General features: G+C 44.5%; 1 protein-coding gene across 1 annotated transcript; it reads right to left on the bottom strand.

Moving 5' to 3' along the window:
* Positions 1-17,817: 17,817 nt before the first annotated feature.
* FOXE3 (forkhead box E3) lies at positions 17,818-19,329 on the bottom strand. The gene has a single exon (XM_044430331.1). It carries the CDS (start codon positions 19,327-19,329, stop codon positions 17,818-17,820), a length of 1,512 nt encoding a protein of 503 aa, XP_044286266.1.
* Positions 19,330-20,785: the final 1,456 nt, after the last annotated feature.

Raw genomic sequence — 20,785 nt, 5'->3', positions numbered from 1 at the left:
TTTACTCCTTAGTCATTTCCAAGATAAAATCTTTGGCATTTGCTGGCACTTTGTCTCTAGAGGAACAGCAGGTGAACCAAGTGAGGTATCCGCAGAACAACTTTGCACAATTTTCTTGGATGGTTGCATTTGATACAAGGCTAGGACGTTGACAGTGCGCTTGGACAGGTCCACACAAGCACTTCTGCATTGGGCCTTTGCCAGGGAAGGAAACGGCTGGCCGGTCGGGGGAGTGATCAGTGCTTCCTCGCAAGAGGGAATGGCTGCAGTGGAGGATGTGGTAGTCATCACACTCCTGAAGCGTCCCTGGAAAATCTTGATTACTTGGGGCCAGTAGCAAATCTTTGTTCCCCAGGCAGGATCCTTAAGAGGGTGATTGATAATCTGTTCTGATACTCCTGAATGAGAGCGATTGCCTGGATCCATTTCAGTCGGGGTCCAAGTGCAAGCTGGGTGTGAGACACAAGGAACTGGACATAAGAAGCTCCCTTGGTTGCCCCCTATAAGGAGCTCTGTCGGGAGAGAGATGGGGGAGTGCAGCCTTGTTGATTCGCTTGATAGCTTGGTGGCTTTTGATGCCATCAACCACAGAATCACAGCTGGAGATACTGCACTAGGGTCATTCCAGTCCTGCTTGGAGGGTCAGCTCCAGAAGTGTGACACATTCCAGGAAAAAGGGAAGGTTGTTTCAGGACAGATGAGCCATCACTGCCTTCTTAGGGACTGCTTTTAGCACTGCTGCGCCTGAGATAATTTTACAGATTTTTTTGTAGCTGCCTGTTAGACTGTATTGTATTTTTATTGTATTTTATTGTATGGTTTTGATGTACGAATTTTAGGGTTGTTTTATTCACGTTGGATTGTATACTGCCCAGATTGCCTTGAAGGGCTATGGGAGTGGCATATAAATGTAATAAATGATAAAAGCTAAATATTAACATTTCTGACTTTCTCACGCAAAATGGAAAGTGCTTGGATTGCCCCACTCACTGCAGGCACAAGCGTGCCCAAGGCTGACTCAGCAGGAAGCAGTCACAGCGGCATCTCCTCACGTTCCACTGACATCATCAACATGTCCAAGAAACTTTCTTAATCTGGTGGTAATCAACTGCTTTGCCACCAAAGATGTTTTTGCCCACACAAGGATTCCTGGATAACATCCCAGGACGTACTAGTCCTCATTTCCTTTGGATCAGACAGGAGAGGGGGGGAAGTAGCTACTAGAGTGATTCTCCATTTCCCACCCTGGAAGGACTGGCTACAGGCTCTAATGCTTGGCTCTAATGCCTGTGTTATTCAGAAAAACGTGTCACTATGTTAGAAGGAAGAATGGCCAAGATATTTGGAGTTTCTTCGGGCATATGCAAACCGTTGCACACATGCTGGGCAAACTTATTCCAAGTAATTTCATTATTTACTTAGAAAGTAATCAATTTGGACAAACTTTCTTTTACGGCTTGGGACCTGGATACCTAAAGGAATGCCTTCTTTCACATTTGCCCTCCCACCCCTTGAGATTGGTGGCTGAGGCCCTTCTCTGGGAACCCTCCGTGAAGGATATTAGGAGGGTGAGTACTCAGAGGAGGGCTTTCTCTGCGGTGGTGCCCAACCTATGGAATGCGCTCCCCAGAGAGGTCTGCCTGGCACCATCGTTATTTGCTTTTCGGCGCCAGGCTCAGACCTTTTCATTTAAACAATATTTTAACAACTTTTAATATCATCTATAGGTTTTGATCTGCAGCCAAGGTGAATCTGGATTTTATTCGTACTAATTGTGTAATGATTATTTATTTTATGTAAGCCGTCCCGACACTGTGCGATGGGGCGGCATACAGAAATTCTAAATAAATAAATAAAAGAATACGCATGCCTTCATGCATGTGCCGCAGGTACTTTGGGGGCTGCAGTTTGGAAATGTGCAGTGCCCGTGATGAGATGCGCCATCACATTATATGGCCTCCTCCCTGATTCTGTGTGATGACATCGTGTGATATGTATTCACCAGTCACGAGTATATGACGGAAAAGAAGGCGGACCAACACAGTCTTTCTCACAGAGCCAGCATGGTGGTCACAGTGATGATGTGGGAAGCAGTGGTGGGTGCTCCAGAACACGCAAGGCTTGAAGCAACTCAACGCACGTGCAGAAGTGGCATTATTTGGATGCACACTGCACATGCTCTGTGGCCTATAATCAATTCCAGCTGTAACAGTGACTGTGTGATACACTAGAAAGGTGAGCAAATAGAAAAGCTCTGACCATAAGCCAATGGATTCCAAAATTCAATGACATCACTAACTGTACTTGTTCTTTGTCTGTCAGCAGCAGCTCTGGGGAATAAATGTAGCATTTGATATAACTCTGCAACTTCCCCCTAGCTTAGATTTCTATTAGTAACAAACCATAACAGACAAAATAAGACACATGCTGAATTATGAATGGGTCCTCCCATTTGTCCAATACTAAATTCGGATTACTTCTCAGAGTCAGTCAGCATGGCATCGAGGACTTCCATCCTCTAGCGCAGGGCTGGCCCGGAAGGCTGAGTGGTAAATTTTGAAGAGTGGTAAATCAGGACCATCCCCACAGCCACCCCACCAAGGAGAGCACAACAGTTCAGGTTGCCGTGTTAAGCCAATCGGCAAACCACATTCTGGGCTTTTCGTCTCCACCACGAGCAGTTCCTTTGTAACCCAAATGGGTCTCATTTGAGAAAAGTCCACTGCAACATACTTTACATTACAAGAGGGTGGAAAAATTATTCATCCATTTATTTTATGATTCATATTATTCATTTTATTCATATTATTCATGTCATTTTATTTATTTTATTATTCATATTATTCATTTATTTTATTCAATTTGTATCCCACCTTTTCTTTGTTTAAGGAACTCAGAGCAGCTTACACCATTCTCCTCCTCCGGCACTTGCTCTTATCCCCACAACAACAACCCTGTGAGGTGGGTTGGGCTGGGAGTCTGTGAGTGGCCCAGAGTCACCCAGTTGGTTCCATGGCCGAGCGGGGACTAGAACCCAGCTTGCCTCTCTTAACATTACACCGCACTGGCTCTCCTGTAAGAATTACAGCTACGTTCAGAAGGAACTGGGAATTCTAAACGGTGGCAGGGCAAACAGTATCAATATTCCTGCTCAGTAGAAAAGTGCAGGCGCTGCATCCATGCAAGACCTGCTAGCCGATACCACTGTCGGTCTGGATTGGCAGAGATTGCCAGCAATCTCCCCACAAATAATCAGACAGCTGGAATCCCTGGCCTGAAACCCACCCACACCTGCTCCAGATGAAATGGGACACAAAGCCTCAAGGTACTCCCGGGTTACCAAAGAGTCCTTCCAGAAGATCAGGACCCGATCTTGAAGGAAGCCTGGCTCGATCATTTCTACCGCCATTAACGTAACCAAATCAGAGGCTCAAGGCAGCAAATTGACGGCCGAGGCAGAGCTTCACAGCAAGGGCGGGGGCCGAGGGTAAGATGGATAGTTAAGCTAAAATCGGATCAGAAACTTAGGAAGAAAGTGGCGAATCAGTGCTTTCCCGGGGAGATTGGCATTGCTAGGCTGCCACCTCGTGGTGATGTGCGTTAGACGCCAAGAACGGAAGACCCAACTGCTGCTAATGAAAGTCATACTCGGAAAATTCTTGTCCGTGTGCTTTAGCGATCTCATGAACAGCACGAGATCTTTTGTGTCAAGGAAGCAAAGTCTAAATGCTGTATTGAATTAGCTAGCACATTCCCTGCACAAACTCCTCTAACACAGAGACTGACAAGCCTCACACTAAAAGGTAAATGTTTAGGGTTACCAGTTTTGCTCCTGTATCAAAAGCAAGGCGAACCGAGTCTAAGCAGATGAATTCATGGTGTGGAAATAAAGCACAGGAAAAGCTCTGTCTGTGTGTTTGGAAAGGCACAAGACTAGAGAGGGCCATGGATTTTTTGACACAAGCGTTACATTCAGGTCACAAAATAGGACTCCGATTTATAGTTCGCAAATGTGTTGAACGGTTTCCGTGTTAAGTCAAATTTCCAGCTCAAGTTGCACCAATACTGAAAATCAAGGAGTATTAAACAGGCTTTGCAAACCAACTTATTTCCATGGATTTTTACTGCCCATGCTGCTAATTTCTTGCTTTGCTCTGGAGGAGGTTTTCGGAATTTTTTATTCCCCACCCAGCAATCCTGGCAGCTCCAGACGGCTGCAGCCTCCTCCCCACAAGCAGCCCCAACTGGGATTGCTGCTCGGGTGCCTCAAATAAAATGGGGCTCGCAAGCCCCCTGGAGAGCAGCCAGGAGGATGCAGGCAACGGGCCACTGGTCACCCACCCCTTTCAATGCATTGCTCTTATTTCTTGAATATTGTATTTTAATTATGCTGCCTGCCTTTGTTTTCATCCTGGGACAAGCTTGGTCCAGAAAGGCAACTTATAAAAACTTAAAACAAATAAACACAAATTAAATGTTGTATTTATATTAATGGTCACTTAACCAATATGTACAACCTCACCTTCGAAAGGTTACATGCTGGTATAGAACATGTACAGATGAACTTCTTTTATGGACAAAGCAGGCTCCCCCTCTTTGCACTCCAAAGGTGCCAGCCTTGTTCCCAAAACAACCAGGTGATCCCTATCCAAAGGAATCATGGAACAGACTAGAGTTGCTGCGGGTGAAAAGGAAGAGCAAGGAAATGGAGCCGTGTAGTGCAGAAGTCGGGGGCATTGCTATGGATGAAGCTGACTTCAGATGCTCACCTTTTACTGGACTAGAACATGAATTTTCAAACACTTAAGAGGAGAGCCATGCACTAGAAGGGAGGACACGCATCACCAGCGACTTGAGCAGCGGGAACCCATGGGGGGCTGTAATGATTCTGAGGACTCTCCTCTGGCAGCAGCACTTTTAGGCAAAACCCTTAAAAATGCAGATCGCGCCTGACAATAGAACAAGTGAGCAGGGCTGGCCGTGCCATTAAGCAGCGCGCAGCAACTTCCTCCGGGAGGCAAGCGACCTCTGTCAGACCTGGAGAGATGTCAACGAACGGGCACGTGTCCCAGTGCTAGCACTAGTTTTTGACCGCTCCCTGCCTCCCCTCTTAGGCTGGCCCTTGCAAGCCATCTCTCTGCCCTTCCCGCTCTATAGCATGCTTCCTGCATGTTTATCTAGCCCAAGTGCTGGATAAAGTTTTCCTTCACCAACTAGCTTAACTTTCCATTACTCAGTACAGATCCTATTATGATCGGTTGCCAATCCTTTCCAATGTTTTTTGTGGGATCTCCTTTCTACCCAACTTATTCTAGACATTATTCTCCAACACATTTCACCATTTACTAAGCACATTTAACCTTTTTCCCCCCAGAGACAAAATTCTTCCCTCTGTCAGAAACTGTTCTTTCTTGCAAAACATTGGATATGCCTGGTCTACCCTGTTTTACTTCCTGCTCCAAATTGACTATGCTAGGTATCTGAATACTTGCCTTTGCTCTGCTAACTTCTTATACAACTGTTGTGACATGAGCTTCTTTAACCGTCACTAGTGTCTGACTTTTATTTGCATCTGCTTTAGGTTACACATCTGAAATAATGAAGAAGTGCTACTTAATATGTCTCCGCATTCCAACCACTTCTTTGGCCATTTGGCCAATCCAGAAAATGCATTCTGACTGTGACCACTAGACACCTGCTGTCTAGAGATAACCTAAGAAAAGTATGAAGTGTCTCTCCATATGGACAGGGTATCCCACCTGACACACTTATATAGAAGTAAGACTGATTGCACTCAATGAGCTGGGCCCAGACTAACAGTGGTACATGTTGCTCATGACTGACTTAAGTTCTTTTAATTTCAATGGGTCTAGAATAAGCTCAGCCTAACCTAGAACTGTGCTCTTAAAGTGCAGCCCTATATATGCCACTGAGTTCATTGGGTTGTATACCTAATACCTGGGTACAGGTTTGCAGTATTCATCTCTTCAGTTACTTTAAACACCAACCAAGGCACTGCTCTTGATGGCTGGGAGTGCTCTACAGCATCTCTGAGTCTATCAGTCTCTCTTAGTGTATCAGCATCTATAAGCGTATCAGTTTCTTTTACTCCCTGCCTGCTGCCATAGCAAATTCAGCTTCTTTTCCCAAGCATACTCCAAGCAGTTTTCCCTGACACAAGGTTAAGCTCAGAGGCCACAGCTCCATGGTGCAGCACCTGTTTTGCACGCAGAAGGTCCTCAGTGCAATTTCCGGTATCTCTAGACAGGGCTGCAAAGCTGCCTGTCACTCTGAAGAGCTGCTGTCAATCAGTGTCAACAGTACTGGGTAAGACAGACCAGTGTAAAGTCCCGTATCCCTCTTAAATTAGTTTCATTTTCTAATACAATATGCCACAAAGCCATGCAAAGTTAATATACCACACATGAAGACTGAGGGTAGTTGTTTGAAAGAGTGCTGGCTTGTGAAATTAATAGCAAGGGTAATATTTATTTAGATTATGTACCTCCAGTTCTTCCCCTAACTATAATGGGAGCCCATGATATGCCACTGCCATCTATTGGATTTTCGATGAAACAGCAGGCAACCTCAGCTCCTTTGGCTGCAGCACCATAAGCCTTTCTCCAGAAGCATCAGTAGAAAGACTTTTGTCCCCACACTCTGCTGAGGAAGATTTGCAAGCATAAAGACCAGTCATAATACCACATCTAGCGGCAATAGAGCCTTCTCGCTGTGCAAGGGAGAAGCGTCTTTCGGGGGTGCGGGGGAATGAAATAAATAAATAATTCTCCACACTAATGTTCACACTACTGCAAAAGCCACAGCTTAGGCAATTTGTTCATCAGAACCAAGCAAAATGTCCCAAAGTAGTAAAAACTGAAACATCTACTATACTGGTTTTCTTACAAAATCAGCAAGTTTTAAGTTCTCCAGAAGTCTTCATCAGACAGGACACAGTTCTTGTAAGCTTGAACATGATTTGGAGTCTCTTTTGTTGACCCGGCTCAAATCTATCTTACTGTGGACTTGAATACTTTCTAAAGGACCAACGCAACTTCCTGTGCTTGGGGGCAGGTGACAATCTCCAGGGAAGGGATGCCATCCCCCTCTGCAAATTTGCTGCTCAAATGTCTCAGCAGCAAAAAAGGATGGAATTCTGCCATCTATTTTGCTGTTGTGCTGCTGCTCTCCTAGATTTTACTGCAAAGAAAAATAATTTGTTTTAGGTTTCCATGCCATGGAGCTTTAGCAGCAATTTCAGCAGTGGGAATGGGCAAGGGGACCCAGAAGGCTTGGGTCCTGGTTACCTGAAGGAGCGCTTACATCCATATATGCCCAGCCGCCCCGAGATCGGTGGGAGAGGCCCTTCTCCGGGAGCCCTCCGTGAAAGATATTAGGAGGGTGGGTACCCGGAGGAGGGCTTTCTCTGCGGTGGCACCTAAGTTATGGAATGCACTCCCCAGACAGGTCCACCTGGCACCGTCATTATTTGCTTTTCGGCGCCAGGCGAAGACCTTTTTATTTAAGCAGCATTTTAAATGTTAATATTATTAAATTTTATCTGGCCAGGGTGGCTTATTTTATATTGTATATTTGTATTTTATTTTAATGTATACATTTTAATGATCTAACTTATTGTTGTAAGCCGCCCCGAGGCATCGGCGAATGGGGCGGCATAAAAATGTTTTAATAAATAAATAAATGAGGCCCATCCCTGAATTAAACATGGTTGGCATTTTAATAAATTACAAATTAATTAATTATACACCACTTTGTGTACCCTATTGCCACCCCCTCCTATTTGCAAGTCCAATAATTATCTTAGGAGTGAGCTAATTTGTATCATTTTAGAGACAAACTAGTTTTGATGATAAATGCATTTTGCATTCAATGTTCCCCTTTTTGTTTTTGTTTTAAATGCAAATAGATTTTCAGGTGTGGAGGGCTAATTATTGAGATCACTGTGGAAGGAAAGGCCTTTACTGCTCCAGACTGATAAAAATTGCTCCTGTGCAGCTGCTGTATTCACCGGTACCAATAAATGGAGGAATGAAATTGGACAAGAAGGTTATAATTATTCTGCCACCCCTGAGTCTCTTCTTCCTAACTTTGCACGGGTTTATGTGCCCTGTCCAAGATATGCTAACACATATGGTTTAGGAAGGCTATCCTACAGCTCTCAGTGCTAGAACAAAGCGGTTTATGACCTGCTCCAACGTTACAGTCCAACCAGCTCCATGCACTGTAGCCCAAAGCGCAGGGTGCCCAGAGGTGTAATTTTCCACGTATCTGGTATAGCTGCACTGCAAACAATGGATCAGTGTGTGAAACAAGGGGAATAATGGGGGTAATAGTGTGGAACATGTCACTGGCTCCACTACTGCACACTTCACTGCACGCAGAGTTAGAGCCAACTTTTGTGTAACCCTTTGTGTCTTTCTTGCCATGTGGGGTTTTTTTGGGGGGTGGGGGGGAATGGTGGACCCCATTCATCCTTATTTCAAACTTCCTTCCACATACATGGGCTCAGGGCCACGGCTTCACTTTGTAAGGACTCCTTATGGAGTGACTGCTGTCACAGTTCCTCCTGCAACTGCACCATGGGCTTCGGCTTCAACGTCCCCGATCGTTCATTTGTCTGACACAAGACCATATTTGGTCATTCTGCAGTAAATGGAGGAAGGAATGCCATTCCAATGAGAAGCATTTCAAAACAGTAAATGCACATTCAGATCATTCTAAACATTTTTAAACATGAACATGTAACCAATATCTATAACATAATTAAAAAGTTTGCCTCTTAAAGATGGGCGATTTCTTCAGAACAGGGAAGTGATACTGTTGCACCTTTAGCCAGCACAGGAATCCCCAGCTGTGTTTGAACTGTAGTCACATTTAGAATTTTGAGACAGTCCTGTGGGCACCATCACAAAATGGCTGCCTTTGGGACATTCCGTCCGAAATCACACGCAAAGAATTATACTGCAAACATACAAGAACTCAGACGCTGTTTCCTAGTCTCTATATTATCATAGGTAATATATATTTATGAAATATATATAATATTGTCTGAATTATTCATATCTCTATTGCATTAGCTGCCTTGAGTCCCCCTTGTGGAGGAAATGTGGGAAAGACATTTTTTAAAAAAACAAGCCATATAGGAAGATTTGAAGTATAAGGTAAAGTCTGGAGGTGTAAAACTAAGGAGTTCTACGCAATGCTCTCCTGTGTCCATTATATTCTATGGCAACCTTCCCCAACCCTGTGCCTTCCAGACACACTTGGACTGCAAAACCCACAGTTCCCAGTCAATGGCCCTGCTGGATGGGACTTCTGGGAATTGAGATCCAAATACCTCTGAGGGTCACCAGGTTGGGGAAGGTTGTGAACACTGGGTTTTTTTAAAGGGCTGTATTGAAAGATGGTCATTAAAACAATGGGTTTTTACTAAACTGGGTCAAGACCCTAAAGCAGTCTTTATATCAACAATAGCTGGCTGGACATTCAAAAATGACTGAATATCCTTAACTCCTGCAAAACAGTATTGCACTCATTTCTGAGGTCAGACATAAATGTAGTCAAAGCTCTTTCTAACACTGTCAATGTGATCTTTGCTTATGAGTTTCCTTTTCTGAATCACATTGGAAATGGCCTTTGTTAGTTCCAAAAAGTGTAGACATACAAAAAGTGTAGTCAGTTGTGCCTGCTTCCTCATACGGGCAGACCAGAGGGCATCATGAGGGCACTGCCATCCATGAGTGGTAGTGAAGTTACCTCCAAAGAATATAGAAAAAAGGGAGCCTTCCCTCGCAGCATTAGCAGTACAGTCATACCACCTGCAACAGGTCACAACACTAAATGATGGTTGATTTAAAGATAGAGGCAAGTTCTGCCTTGCAGAGGAGGAAAACTGAGGATGGGAAGAGTTACAATTCAATTCTGTAACAATAAACCACAGGACATTTTTATTTCTAAACACAGCTTTTGAATAAGTAGTGGGGAGGCAATAGGGCCATTTTAAATACAGCATTAAAAAAATCAAACTGGCATCTACTCAGGGAAATCCATCAATACCAGCTAAAAGTTTATGAAGAACCTGTATTCCCCTTCTAAATCACTGCACATAAGCAGAATAAAAGAGCTGCATCCAAGCTGCTATTCCACTCTAGGACAGAAGAGGCTGCACTTGAGCTGAGACAAGTCCAACAACGGAACTGAATTGATTTGCATCTTCTGCTTTGAAGAAGCCTTTCTCTTTAGTCCCTTTATTGAGATATCGCTAGCAGGGGACCGATTTAGGAGCATATATGAACAATAACTTGGATCCAGATTAAGTAACGTTTAGGAAATAACGATCAGAAGGACTAAAATGAGAAGGACCTATTTCATCCATCCCTAACTTAAGTCTTACTGGTTTCAACAGGTTTACTGAGTTTGGTTAAATGTGGATCCAATTTATTTCAGCTAAAGCAACACCACATTAGCAAATTACTGTAAAGTACAAACAACAGAAATAAATATATTTGCAAAAGTATCTTATTCTGAGTTTATCAATACAAATGAGGGGCAGATCATGTCTAAACATACAAGTCAATCACAGAAGTTCTCCCTAGCAATAAACAAACATTATAATGATATCAAAATCATTCATATTGTTACAGCAACCAGTAGGTACAGAAATTAAATACCTTAGGTATCAAAGCTATTGATAACTTCAATAATGTGATATACCATAGACAGGAAAAAGTTCTCCCTTTTCTATCACAATTTCCTTGCATTTCATCTGGCACTATTATTTTATTATTTAACAAGTTTATCTATTACTTATCAGACTTCTAAAAAAAACCCTCTAAAGACACATTCCTATACATAACTGGCTTAGGAATGCTGGGTATATTGAGATTTTTCTGTTGAAACATGCATAAGATTGCACCATAAGCAGTTTAAAATATTTCTAATTTCACTAGTAACTTCCTTGTGATTACTTCCCAAGTCTTTAAGTGTTCAACAGAACATCCAAAGTGTCTAAAACACCTTTTGTAAAAGTCTCCAGAAGCTCTCAAACTGCCTCTTCTAGCAGCTTTCAATGGGTGTTTACTGTTTCACATATTTTCCTTTTGAAGATTTTGTCTAAAAAAAGGAAAGAAAAAATCTGCTTCTCCCTGCCCCCCCCCCACACAATCTGTGGGAGCACAAATACTGAACTATCCAGTACAGCCAATAATATGTCACAAAGGAAGTGGCTGATAAATGGATAGATGCACGTCCCTGAAGCAGAGAGCTAGAATTGCTGTTGGCTAGCAAGAAAAGCAAAATTCCAGGAAGCAGCTGGGAAGTGAACTGATCTTCAGTTTATATGAACACTTCTCCATTATGTATTCGTTAAGGTTTTCATTAAACCCCCTTGCTACTTTTGGCTGGACACACTTTGCCAAATTCAGACATTACGGCCAAATTGCAAAGTGTGGGCGATGAAATCAGAAGCAGCGCAAAGCTCTCTTTCTGTTGGGAAGCTTTGCACTTCTGTGACAGTGTGATCCTAGGTATGTCTACTCAGAAACAAATCTCAGCGGGCTCAGCAAGACTTGCTTTCAGGTAGTTTGCTTCCTTAAGTCATATTCAGCACATGCATTTTTCATCAGCAACAAAACACCTTTAGGACAAGTGTTCTTGCTTCAAGTGAAAGCAACATTCAGTCTTTTATAGGGATTCAATTAGTTAAAACAAGCTACATTCCCCATTTGTGACTAAGAAAAGGAAGGTTTAACTATTTATAATTTGCTGTCCCTTCTTAGTAGTAATTACTTTTGTTGAAGTTTCATCTACCCACAGCAGCAAAGCCTTATGCCACTAGCAAGGCACACAGGAACCTCTTCTCAGCTTAAATCCACCTTGGCCCTGCTAGGCTTATGCCCTTCATGACACTTTAATCCAACTCATTTGCTTGATTCATCCCAGCTATAAACAAGCTTTTGAAATGAAAGCTTGAAAGGACAGTTGCAATACATTAAGTTAATCATGAAGGCACTCCCTACATTAGGTTAAAAGCCACCCAAAACATGTATTACCACCATGCTCATCTTCTGGTTAAAGAAAGTATTTCAACTTTACCCACTACAGTTTTCATCCTGGGCTTTCCGCAGAATTCATCTAATGTCAGAAAACCATCTTTCTATTCATTTCAATTCTTTTGGAGCAGCTTCATTCCAGGTGGATATATTCTCAACTTTCTGAACACTCTTACAATGGGAAGTATATAAAAGACAAACAGTTGATTTATTGGTGAGTTACTCAAGGCCCCGATTCCAGCTCTGATTTCTATCAGGCAGGGTGTCAAAGTGCTCCATTGCCAATGACTTAAATGAATACATAAACCAGAAGGATCTCGGTGAATATGAACAAAACATGATAGTTTCATTGCCTTGTGGATTTCAGTCATAGCCTATTGATCTCTGTGGAAGAACCCACAAGACAGACAGACAGAACTTTCCTGCTTAATAGAAAAAAAAAATCAAATGTACTGCATTAGATATGCTGTGTGAAGTTGTTAGAAAAGTAATACTGTAACATTCCACATAGGTCTAAGCCACAAAACATTAAGAACAGAGCCTACAAAGACAACTTCAAGTACACAAAGGAGGAGACAGCTAAGAGAGAGCAATAATGCAGCTCTTCAGACAACCTGAGCCCTCCTGGCTCCAGCCATACTTCAACAGAAACCAAAGACTGCAAAGACCTTCAAGAGTCTTTGCAGAAATTTCACAGACAGAATCAGCTTTCAAGGGTTCTTCCGGCTTACAGGAAACTGAAACCGTGCCACCATTTTCTGAGAGAGAAGCATGTCTCTCCATGGAATTCCCTAGTAAGAACCACACTGAAGGCATCTCTGTCTCCAAAAGATGGGACATGTCTATTCATCTGTAACTGGAGCCAAAGTGACCCTGCTAAATCCTGTCACTGAATCCATGGACAGGATCCAGTGTGACATTACCACTACTGGAAGTAATGTTATGCTAGTGTAAATGATCTTCAGCATAATGGCAGCAGGGCTTGCTGGCATGCCAGATTTTCTGGGGAAAACTGTTGTGCTAGCAAGCTCTACTGGCAATACACGAGGGAATATTTACACAGGCACATGAACGTTAGCAGTAGTGTCACACCAGATACTGCCCCGTGTTTGTCGCTGCACACTATGATGTGCAGAACATTTTCCTTAAATGGAAAGCTCATCTCGCCTACCAGCAATGACAAGAAAGAATAAAAAGACTTTACTCTGCCTCGCCTGTTTCTGATATGCTTAAACCAACACAGCAACGGTGCAATTTGCTGGATGGGCTAATAGCTTTTAAAGAACATTAGGTGTCTTGTCCCTCTATCACTGAGCCCCCATCATCTTGCTAAATAAACAAAGTCTGGGAAGACCGAAGGTGAAGGCTCTTCCGAACATCCTGCGCACACAGAAGCAGCGCCACAAAGTTTGCTAGATTGTTTCTTATTTTAGGAAATTATTGTTACAGAATGTCACTGCCCTGCATAATCGAGAAAAAAAAAGACCTGGCAATGTATTTGGCCATTCCCTTCAATATTATTCCAAGTGTGGGAGAGAAAGATAGCCCTGCTTTAAACCTACTGTGCAGCCTACAATCTAGCGAAGGCGATGAATTGGAAGACAATTCTATTCCAACAACATTGACAGAAATAAACACTCTTATATTCAGCAACAGCAACTTCACTGAAGTTGCAGTCCCCGAGTCGCTTCCCTGGGAGAAATCCCAATTGAGCTCAGTGGAACGTATGTCCGAGTAGAGAGTGCGGCATAGTGATTAGTGTTGCACTGGGAATGGGAATTCTAGTCCCCACTTGGCCAGGAAGCTCAATGGGTGACTTTGGGCCAGTCACGGCACTTGGATCAGCCTACCTCACAAGACTATTGTGAAACTAAAAAGGAGCCATGCAAGCTTCCCTGGGTTCCTCACAAGCGGAAAAAAAGTAGGATATAAATGTAATGTAATAATAGTATCTATAGGATTGCACTGCCATTAATTTTCCACTTTACTAAAATTATTTCATATTCTGGATTATGGTAGCCTTCCCCAGCTGGGTGCCCTCCAGATGTTTTGGATGACAGCTTGGAAAATTCCTAACCATTAGCCATGCTGGCTGGATTGATAGGAATTGAAGTACAAACATCTGCAGTATACCAGACTGGGGAAAGCTGGAGTAGAGTGTTAAAGCACAAGAGCAGATTTAGGACAAATATGTGATCTATCTTTTTGAAATAGCTAAGTAGAATAAGCATTAACAGTCCAAAGCGATGCATGCTAAAAGGTATGTTCCACTAAATTTAATCCCACTCTAGACCGTCACTGGACAGTTAGTAGGGAATGTCCTACTGACTCAGGGACACTCATTTCCAGAGAAATGCAGTACCAGAGAAATACCTGACACCTTTGCCTATTTACACAGTCTACAAAAGAGTTCAGAACTGGGTGTAACAGCTCACAGGATTGCTGTTATTAATATTAATAAAAGATATATAAGTCTCTTTGCTGGATCTTCCAAGCAGAATATCCTCAGATTATACCACCCAAAATTCCTAACTTTAGTTATGAGTCGATGACAAAACTGTTTTCTAGACTGTCTTGATTTTGAAGCAATAATAGAAACACTGAATTAATGTATGTGCATTTCCATTTACTGTAAAGTGTGGTCAGAAAACACCACACTTTAAGGCTTAGAATATTATAAAACATTTAACATTCTACTGGTTTTAGTGGAAGAATGTTAAACACGTGCTTCACTCCATTGTAATCCACCAGACTCAAGCACTTAACTTTTTCCTAGATAAGGCATGCAATATTTCACAAACAACGTTTCAAAAACACGCACTCTTCCTTTTCTTGGTATTTTCACTTTTTAATAATAAAGCATATATTCAAATGGTATATTCAACACTGAAAGGAGAACCAGCACACCTAAGCCTGTCCAAAAAGGAACACGTATTTTTTCTAAGTTGAAAATAATTTCTCCCAACATGTATTACTTAATTTAATAAAACAGACGAGTCCTCTGCATGATGGTAAAACCGTACCTGACATATATTTCTTAAGATGGTATGTGGAAGCATCCCATGATTCAATGCTTCTTCATATGAAGAAACATCTATCAGTATAAAATAAGGGTTCCAGGAAGAATTGTTCTAGTTTAGCTGTTTTGTGTGTTCTGGGATATTTATCCATTTATTTATTTAGTCACCTGGAGTCTTCCATGGCATAGTCAAGACACAGGTTTACCATCACAGGGAGCACTAAACTTTAAATGTATTAAATATTAATACTGAAAATCCCAATACTAAACTAATATGTAGTCCAGTTGAGATGAAGCACTTGGCTTTAAGACAATACAGGTTACACTCTCCAGACTCTGTGTAATACCTTAATGAAATCAGTTGAATGAATTGAGACCTGCTGATGAAATTACCTCTTGAGCATGTCATACGCTTAAATCAAAGTTATTTTGTTTAGCTAAGTTGTGGAGCAAGGTATTTGTTTAATTATACTTTATCAGTCCTAAAAGGAATCCCATATCCTGAGGTATTTACATACATTATATATGCAAAGCATTTTACTGGTCTATGACCAAAATAAAGCCATTAATATATATGCAAAGTACTACTGTGCATTACTGAGAAGGCACAGAAATTCATTATGCAATATGCATCACAAACTATACTAACTCTCTCCATGCAATATGACTATATACAATGTATATTTCATACACAACATGATAAATTGTGCAGTTACATGTTACAGTAATCCAGTGAACAACACAGCATAATACATGTAATGTGCAGCATAATGATGGTACATTATTTACACATGATGATACATTACTATGTGTAATGCAAATCACCTTCATACACAAAACATGGTCCAAAATGAGCAATATTTGAGTGGACCTATGCAGTGATGCATTACTAGGAAATGTATATCGAGGTTTTTTTTTTTTTATTTTTTAAGCTTACATTTTTGGTCCAACAAGTTGCATAAAACTTGGCAACTTTGGAAAGTTAGAAGGCTCTGTCTCAAATATAAAAGTCCAGAGCCTAAAATAAAGTAAAATTAAATGGAACGAGATGTTTACATACCCGAGTTTTACCAATGGCCTTCTGGATGTCTTCAAGACAACAGTGTGGAGGATAAAGCATTGAATCAAATCATCATCCATCCAGGAAGCTCACTGAGGGACATTCAGCCAGTCACCATCCTTCAGTATAACCTGCCTCACACAGTTGCTTTGAGAATAAAACCATCACACCTATGAAAGTCCAGCTCATGGAAAAATCACACCTCAGTCACAAAACTTGTTGTGCGTTTGAGTGGATCAGTATCTCTCAGCCCAACTGAGCTCACTGGATTGTTGCAATGAGGGAAGCCATGCATGATACCCCAGGCCCCTTGCAGGAAAACAGGGATCAAATTTAAATGCTATTAACATTCTTTGAATGTTGAGCAGGCTTCATTTATGTTTTACTTAAGATGAGCCTCTGCAACCTGGTGTTTTCCAGATGCTTTGGGCCACAACTCCCATCATTCTCAACCACTGCTGGCTGTGACAGATAGAAGTTATAGTCGAATCATTTGGAGGGTTCCAGATTGGGGAAGTTTGATCCAGATGCTCATCACTGAGCCGAGCATGCATTGCTAGAACACATGGCTTTTAAAGGGAGTTGGGTCCCTTTCCAGCTGTTTTGAGTGTTTCATTTATTACCATCAACCTGCAGTTGGTAAACCTACAAATCTGTCTTGAGTTGGCCAGGTGCATCAACACATCTGACATACTAACATTTACAGATTGGAGTATCTGCTGACACAGGGATCTTTCCACAGAAGCCTCCCTGAAAGCTGTACAACATCCATGCAGATTGTCCTATACAGGCATCCATCCAAAGGACTACTAGGACTATCAAAACAAGGCCTGTAGGAAGGAAGGGCTCTTAAAACAAGCATCCTTCTCAGAGCAGTAAGTTTTGGGCTTTGTACAACTTCCATCCCAGAACTTCCTTCTGCATGGAAAGACATCAGCTTTAGCTGAAGAGGCAAACATTTTCCACATGCTGCTTGGCTTCCTTCTCTTCCAACACATCCCTTTCATCCTAGCTGAGACTACGCTTATGACAAATCTGCTACGGGTAGCAAATTTCTCCAAAACCTGTCAATTGCACCTCAGGTTTGCCCCCTGAGGCAGAGCTTTAAACCTGCCTCATGATTTGGCTGCCACTGCAAAACACAGTTCCGTTCTGTCACCTGGAAATTATATAATCTCTTTCAACAATCCTCAGAAAAAGCTATGCCCGATTTTTAAAAGCTCCTTGGGCCAATTCAACCTATTGGGTGTGTGTGTGTGTGTGTGTGTGTGTGTGAGAGAGAGAGAGAGAGAGAGAGAGAGACCAACCAAATGGCAGGACTTGGACCTCCAAGGCAACAGGCCCGATATTTAAGTTGTGGCACATTCTCTGATACCCTTGACAAATGTGCCAGGGATAGGCTGTCCAGCTTGCTTATCCACGAGGAGCTCGGTGCCTCTTGCTCGCAACAACTAAAGGCTCAGAGCAGTCACCTCTATAAGGCAGACAACCCTGATTCACACGACCAGGCTCTTACAACTAAAGAAGCTACCTATGTATGCTAAGAAGCGCTCCAGTCAAGTACTGAACGTGGGCTTCCCTTCCACCTGGCTACAGCAAACGTTCCAACAGGTGCAGACTGTACGTTGGCTTTGGTCACTCTCATCAAGGCACTCCGGTTCCTTCTTTCATAAATATCTTTCGAGTCCGGAGGAGAAATTGGCCTGCCTCATGTAAGAGCTGTTGGCGGGGCCTCCGAACTGTCCCAGGCCGTTGAGTTGCAGCAGCTGCTCGGCGTGGTCGGCGCAGGAAGAGGCGGGCCGCCCGGGCTGCAGGGCCAGCCTGTTGGGGGCGCCGTAGAGCTGCGCGTTGGGCGGGGAATAGGCGCCTTGCGGCACCGCTAAGTGGCCTGGAGGGGAGGCCGAGTACGGGTACGGCATGGCCGGGGGCTGTCGGCCTAGCAAGCCGGAGCCAACCTGCTGCGGCTGGAAACAGGCCTCCGGGCTACCCACGGGGCAACTGCCTAGTTCGCCGGCGCCGTTCAGGCCCAGGGGGTGATGCGCCAGTTCTGCCCCCACCGGGGAGGCCTGCAGGGACGCGGCCTGCTGCTGCTGCTGCTGTTGCTGCTGCTGGGAGCTGATCAGGCTGTCGATGCTGAACATTCGCGGCGGCAGCGCGGGCGCCGTCCCCGGGTACTGGGGCAGGCCGGCCAGCTGCGCGCCGTAAGCCGCGCCGCCGGGGGAATAGACGGGGCCTCCGCTGACCGCGTAGCCGACGCCGCCGGGGCCGTTGCACGGGCCCGGCCGGGCGACTCCCGGGCCGGGGCTGGGGGTGAAGGCGCTGGCGCTGTGCACGTAGCCCGGGTAGGTGGTGAGGTCGGTGCGCTTGAAGCGCTTCCTCCGGCGCAGGAAGCTGCCGTTGTCGAACATGTCCTCGGCGGCCGGGTCCAGCGTCCAGTAGTTGCCCTTGCCCGGGTGGCCCGGCTCGCGGGGGATCTTGACGAAGCAGTCGTTGAGCGTCAGGTTGTGGCGGATGGAGTTCTGCCACTTCTTGGGGTTCTCTCGGTAGAAGGGGAAGCGCTCGGTGATGAACTTGTAGATGCCGCCCAGCGTCAGGCGGCGCTCGGGCGCGTTGGCGATGGCCATGGCGATCAGCGCGATGTACGAATAGGGCGGCTTGCCGCGCTGCACCGGACGCTTCCTCCGACGGCCGCCGCCGCCCCCTGCACCGGGGCAGGGCGGCTGCTCCTCCGCAAGCTGCTCCCCTCCTCTCTCCGGCGGGCTGGCCCTGGGCTCCGCCTTGATCAGCAGCGGCTCCACCTTGCAGCCCGACGGGGAGGCCCTGTGCAAATTGGGGGAGCTTGGATTGGGGAGGGAGTCGGATGTCATGGTGCACATGCCCGAGAAGAAGGAGAAACCGGCCAGATTGGTAGGCGAGGGAAGCCGCGGCTGGAAGGCAAAGGCGATGGCACAGGGGCGCTCCCTCGGGGACAGGTGTGGGTAGGAAACCTGCGTTATATAGACCAGGCCTGGCGCCACCCTGGTACAGCCCCCTGAACGCGCGGCCACCGCCCACCCGCCGACCCGCCGCTCCTTTGCACTCGGGGCAGGCGAAATGTCGAGCGAAAGGCGTTCCGTAGCCTGGCGCTGGCATTTGTCTCCAAAATTGGGGTGGGCGACAGGCGAACGGAGGGGGGACATGCCGGGATTTCCTAGGCAAACTCCGGGCGCAGAACTCCTTGTTCTCTTCGGTGGGGTTTGCGCCAAGTAAGTATTCCTAGGATCGCTGCCTGAGCCCGTAACGGCAAAGAGGACATGTCTTTGCCGTGCCTAAGGTGTGAACTTGTAATTACTTCGGTTGACTCCCAAGTGGTTGTACACCTACAAGCTCCTGTCGAGAATCTAATTTATTAATACCCACACCTGTTTACACTCCTGGCTATCAGTGAAATAATTGATCGTGGGGGAAAGGTGATTTGCGATCCTCTGCCAAACTGATTTAGGATTTGAGAAGGCAGGCAGGCAAACTCCACTGGAAGTTCTCCTGCAACAGTGTGGCATGCACAAGACAGAGTTTGAGCAGGAGAAGTTCCCAATGTGTAACTCGGACTACATGGAGGCAAATAGCGTGAAAATCAGTGAGCAGCTCGCTCCAGAGAGGCTGGCGTCAGTCAGTTTACTTGACATCTATGGGACTGTTGCTTTATCCTAAAGGCTAGAAGAGGCAGCCACCTTGTGAACGGAATCACTTACGCACACACTTTAGAAATAAATTGCAGAAAAGATGGCTTGGACCAGGATAATTCAGTGACTGAATGGAAACATTTCTTTAGCAAAAAGGTCATGTACAGAGCTATGCAACTTACTCCCAAATTGCTAAGTAGGGTTTTGAAGCACAAGAAGATTTAAAACACATCAAAGAATACACAACCCAGAATAAATAAAACATGACAATTTTCTTTTTCCACATTGTATGATACAAATAAATGTCTTATCCTCCTGTCTCTTGTTCACTGAGCTGCCTGCGTAGTCCCTCTGAGACCTTCTGAACAGACACGTGGTAGACACAGCTCTTTCCTTGACTATTTATTTGCACCTGATCAGAGTTCAGACGCAACAGAGTGTCTGGTGGCACCTGGACAATGCAATCCTGCACAAAAGTAACCCCACTGAGTTTAGGTAAATGTGCTCGGGATTGCACTCCCACCAGGCATAAGCCTCGCTGAACATAGGGCGACTTACTTCGGGGTAAGCACGCACAGGGCTGAGCTTTTGTTACAGCATAAGCTGCTGCGGGCTGGGATCCATTTCATTCGCCGTGAGAAGCAATATACGTCGTTGGTAAGCATATGGCTGTACAGCAGCATTCCTAATCCTGGCACCCTTTGGTATGTTGTACTACAATTTCCATATCACCACCAGCCCACAAGCCGGCTTAGGAGTGCTGGAAGTACTGAGCAATCTGGAGAGACCCAGGTAGGGAGAAGTTGCTGTAGAAAGTTCAAGGAATTCAGTTCTCCTTTTCCTTTCAAGTGGAGTGAAAACAGGATAAGGGCTGTAAATACCAGAAAATGTGTGTGTTTCCACACTTGCCAAAACAGCCTGTCATTCCTCCCGATTTCTGTATAATAAGCTGCAGAATTGGAGAGTAAATCAT

The sequence above is a fragment of the Varanus komodoensis genome, unplaced genomic scaffold (genome assembly GCF_004798865.1).
Source record: "Varanus komodoensis strain SLA01 unplaced genomic scaffold, ASM479886v1 scaffold20_1, whole genome shotgun sequence".
NCBI lineage: Eukaryota > Metazoa > Chordata > Lepidosauria > Squamata > Varanidae > Varanus > Varanus komodoensis.
Note: the sequence above shows the minus strand (reverse complement) of the source record. Positions and strands in the feature narration are given on the sequence as shown.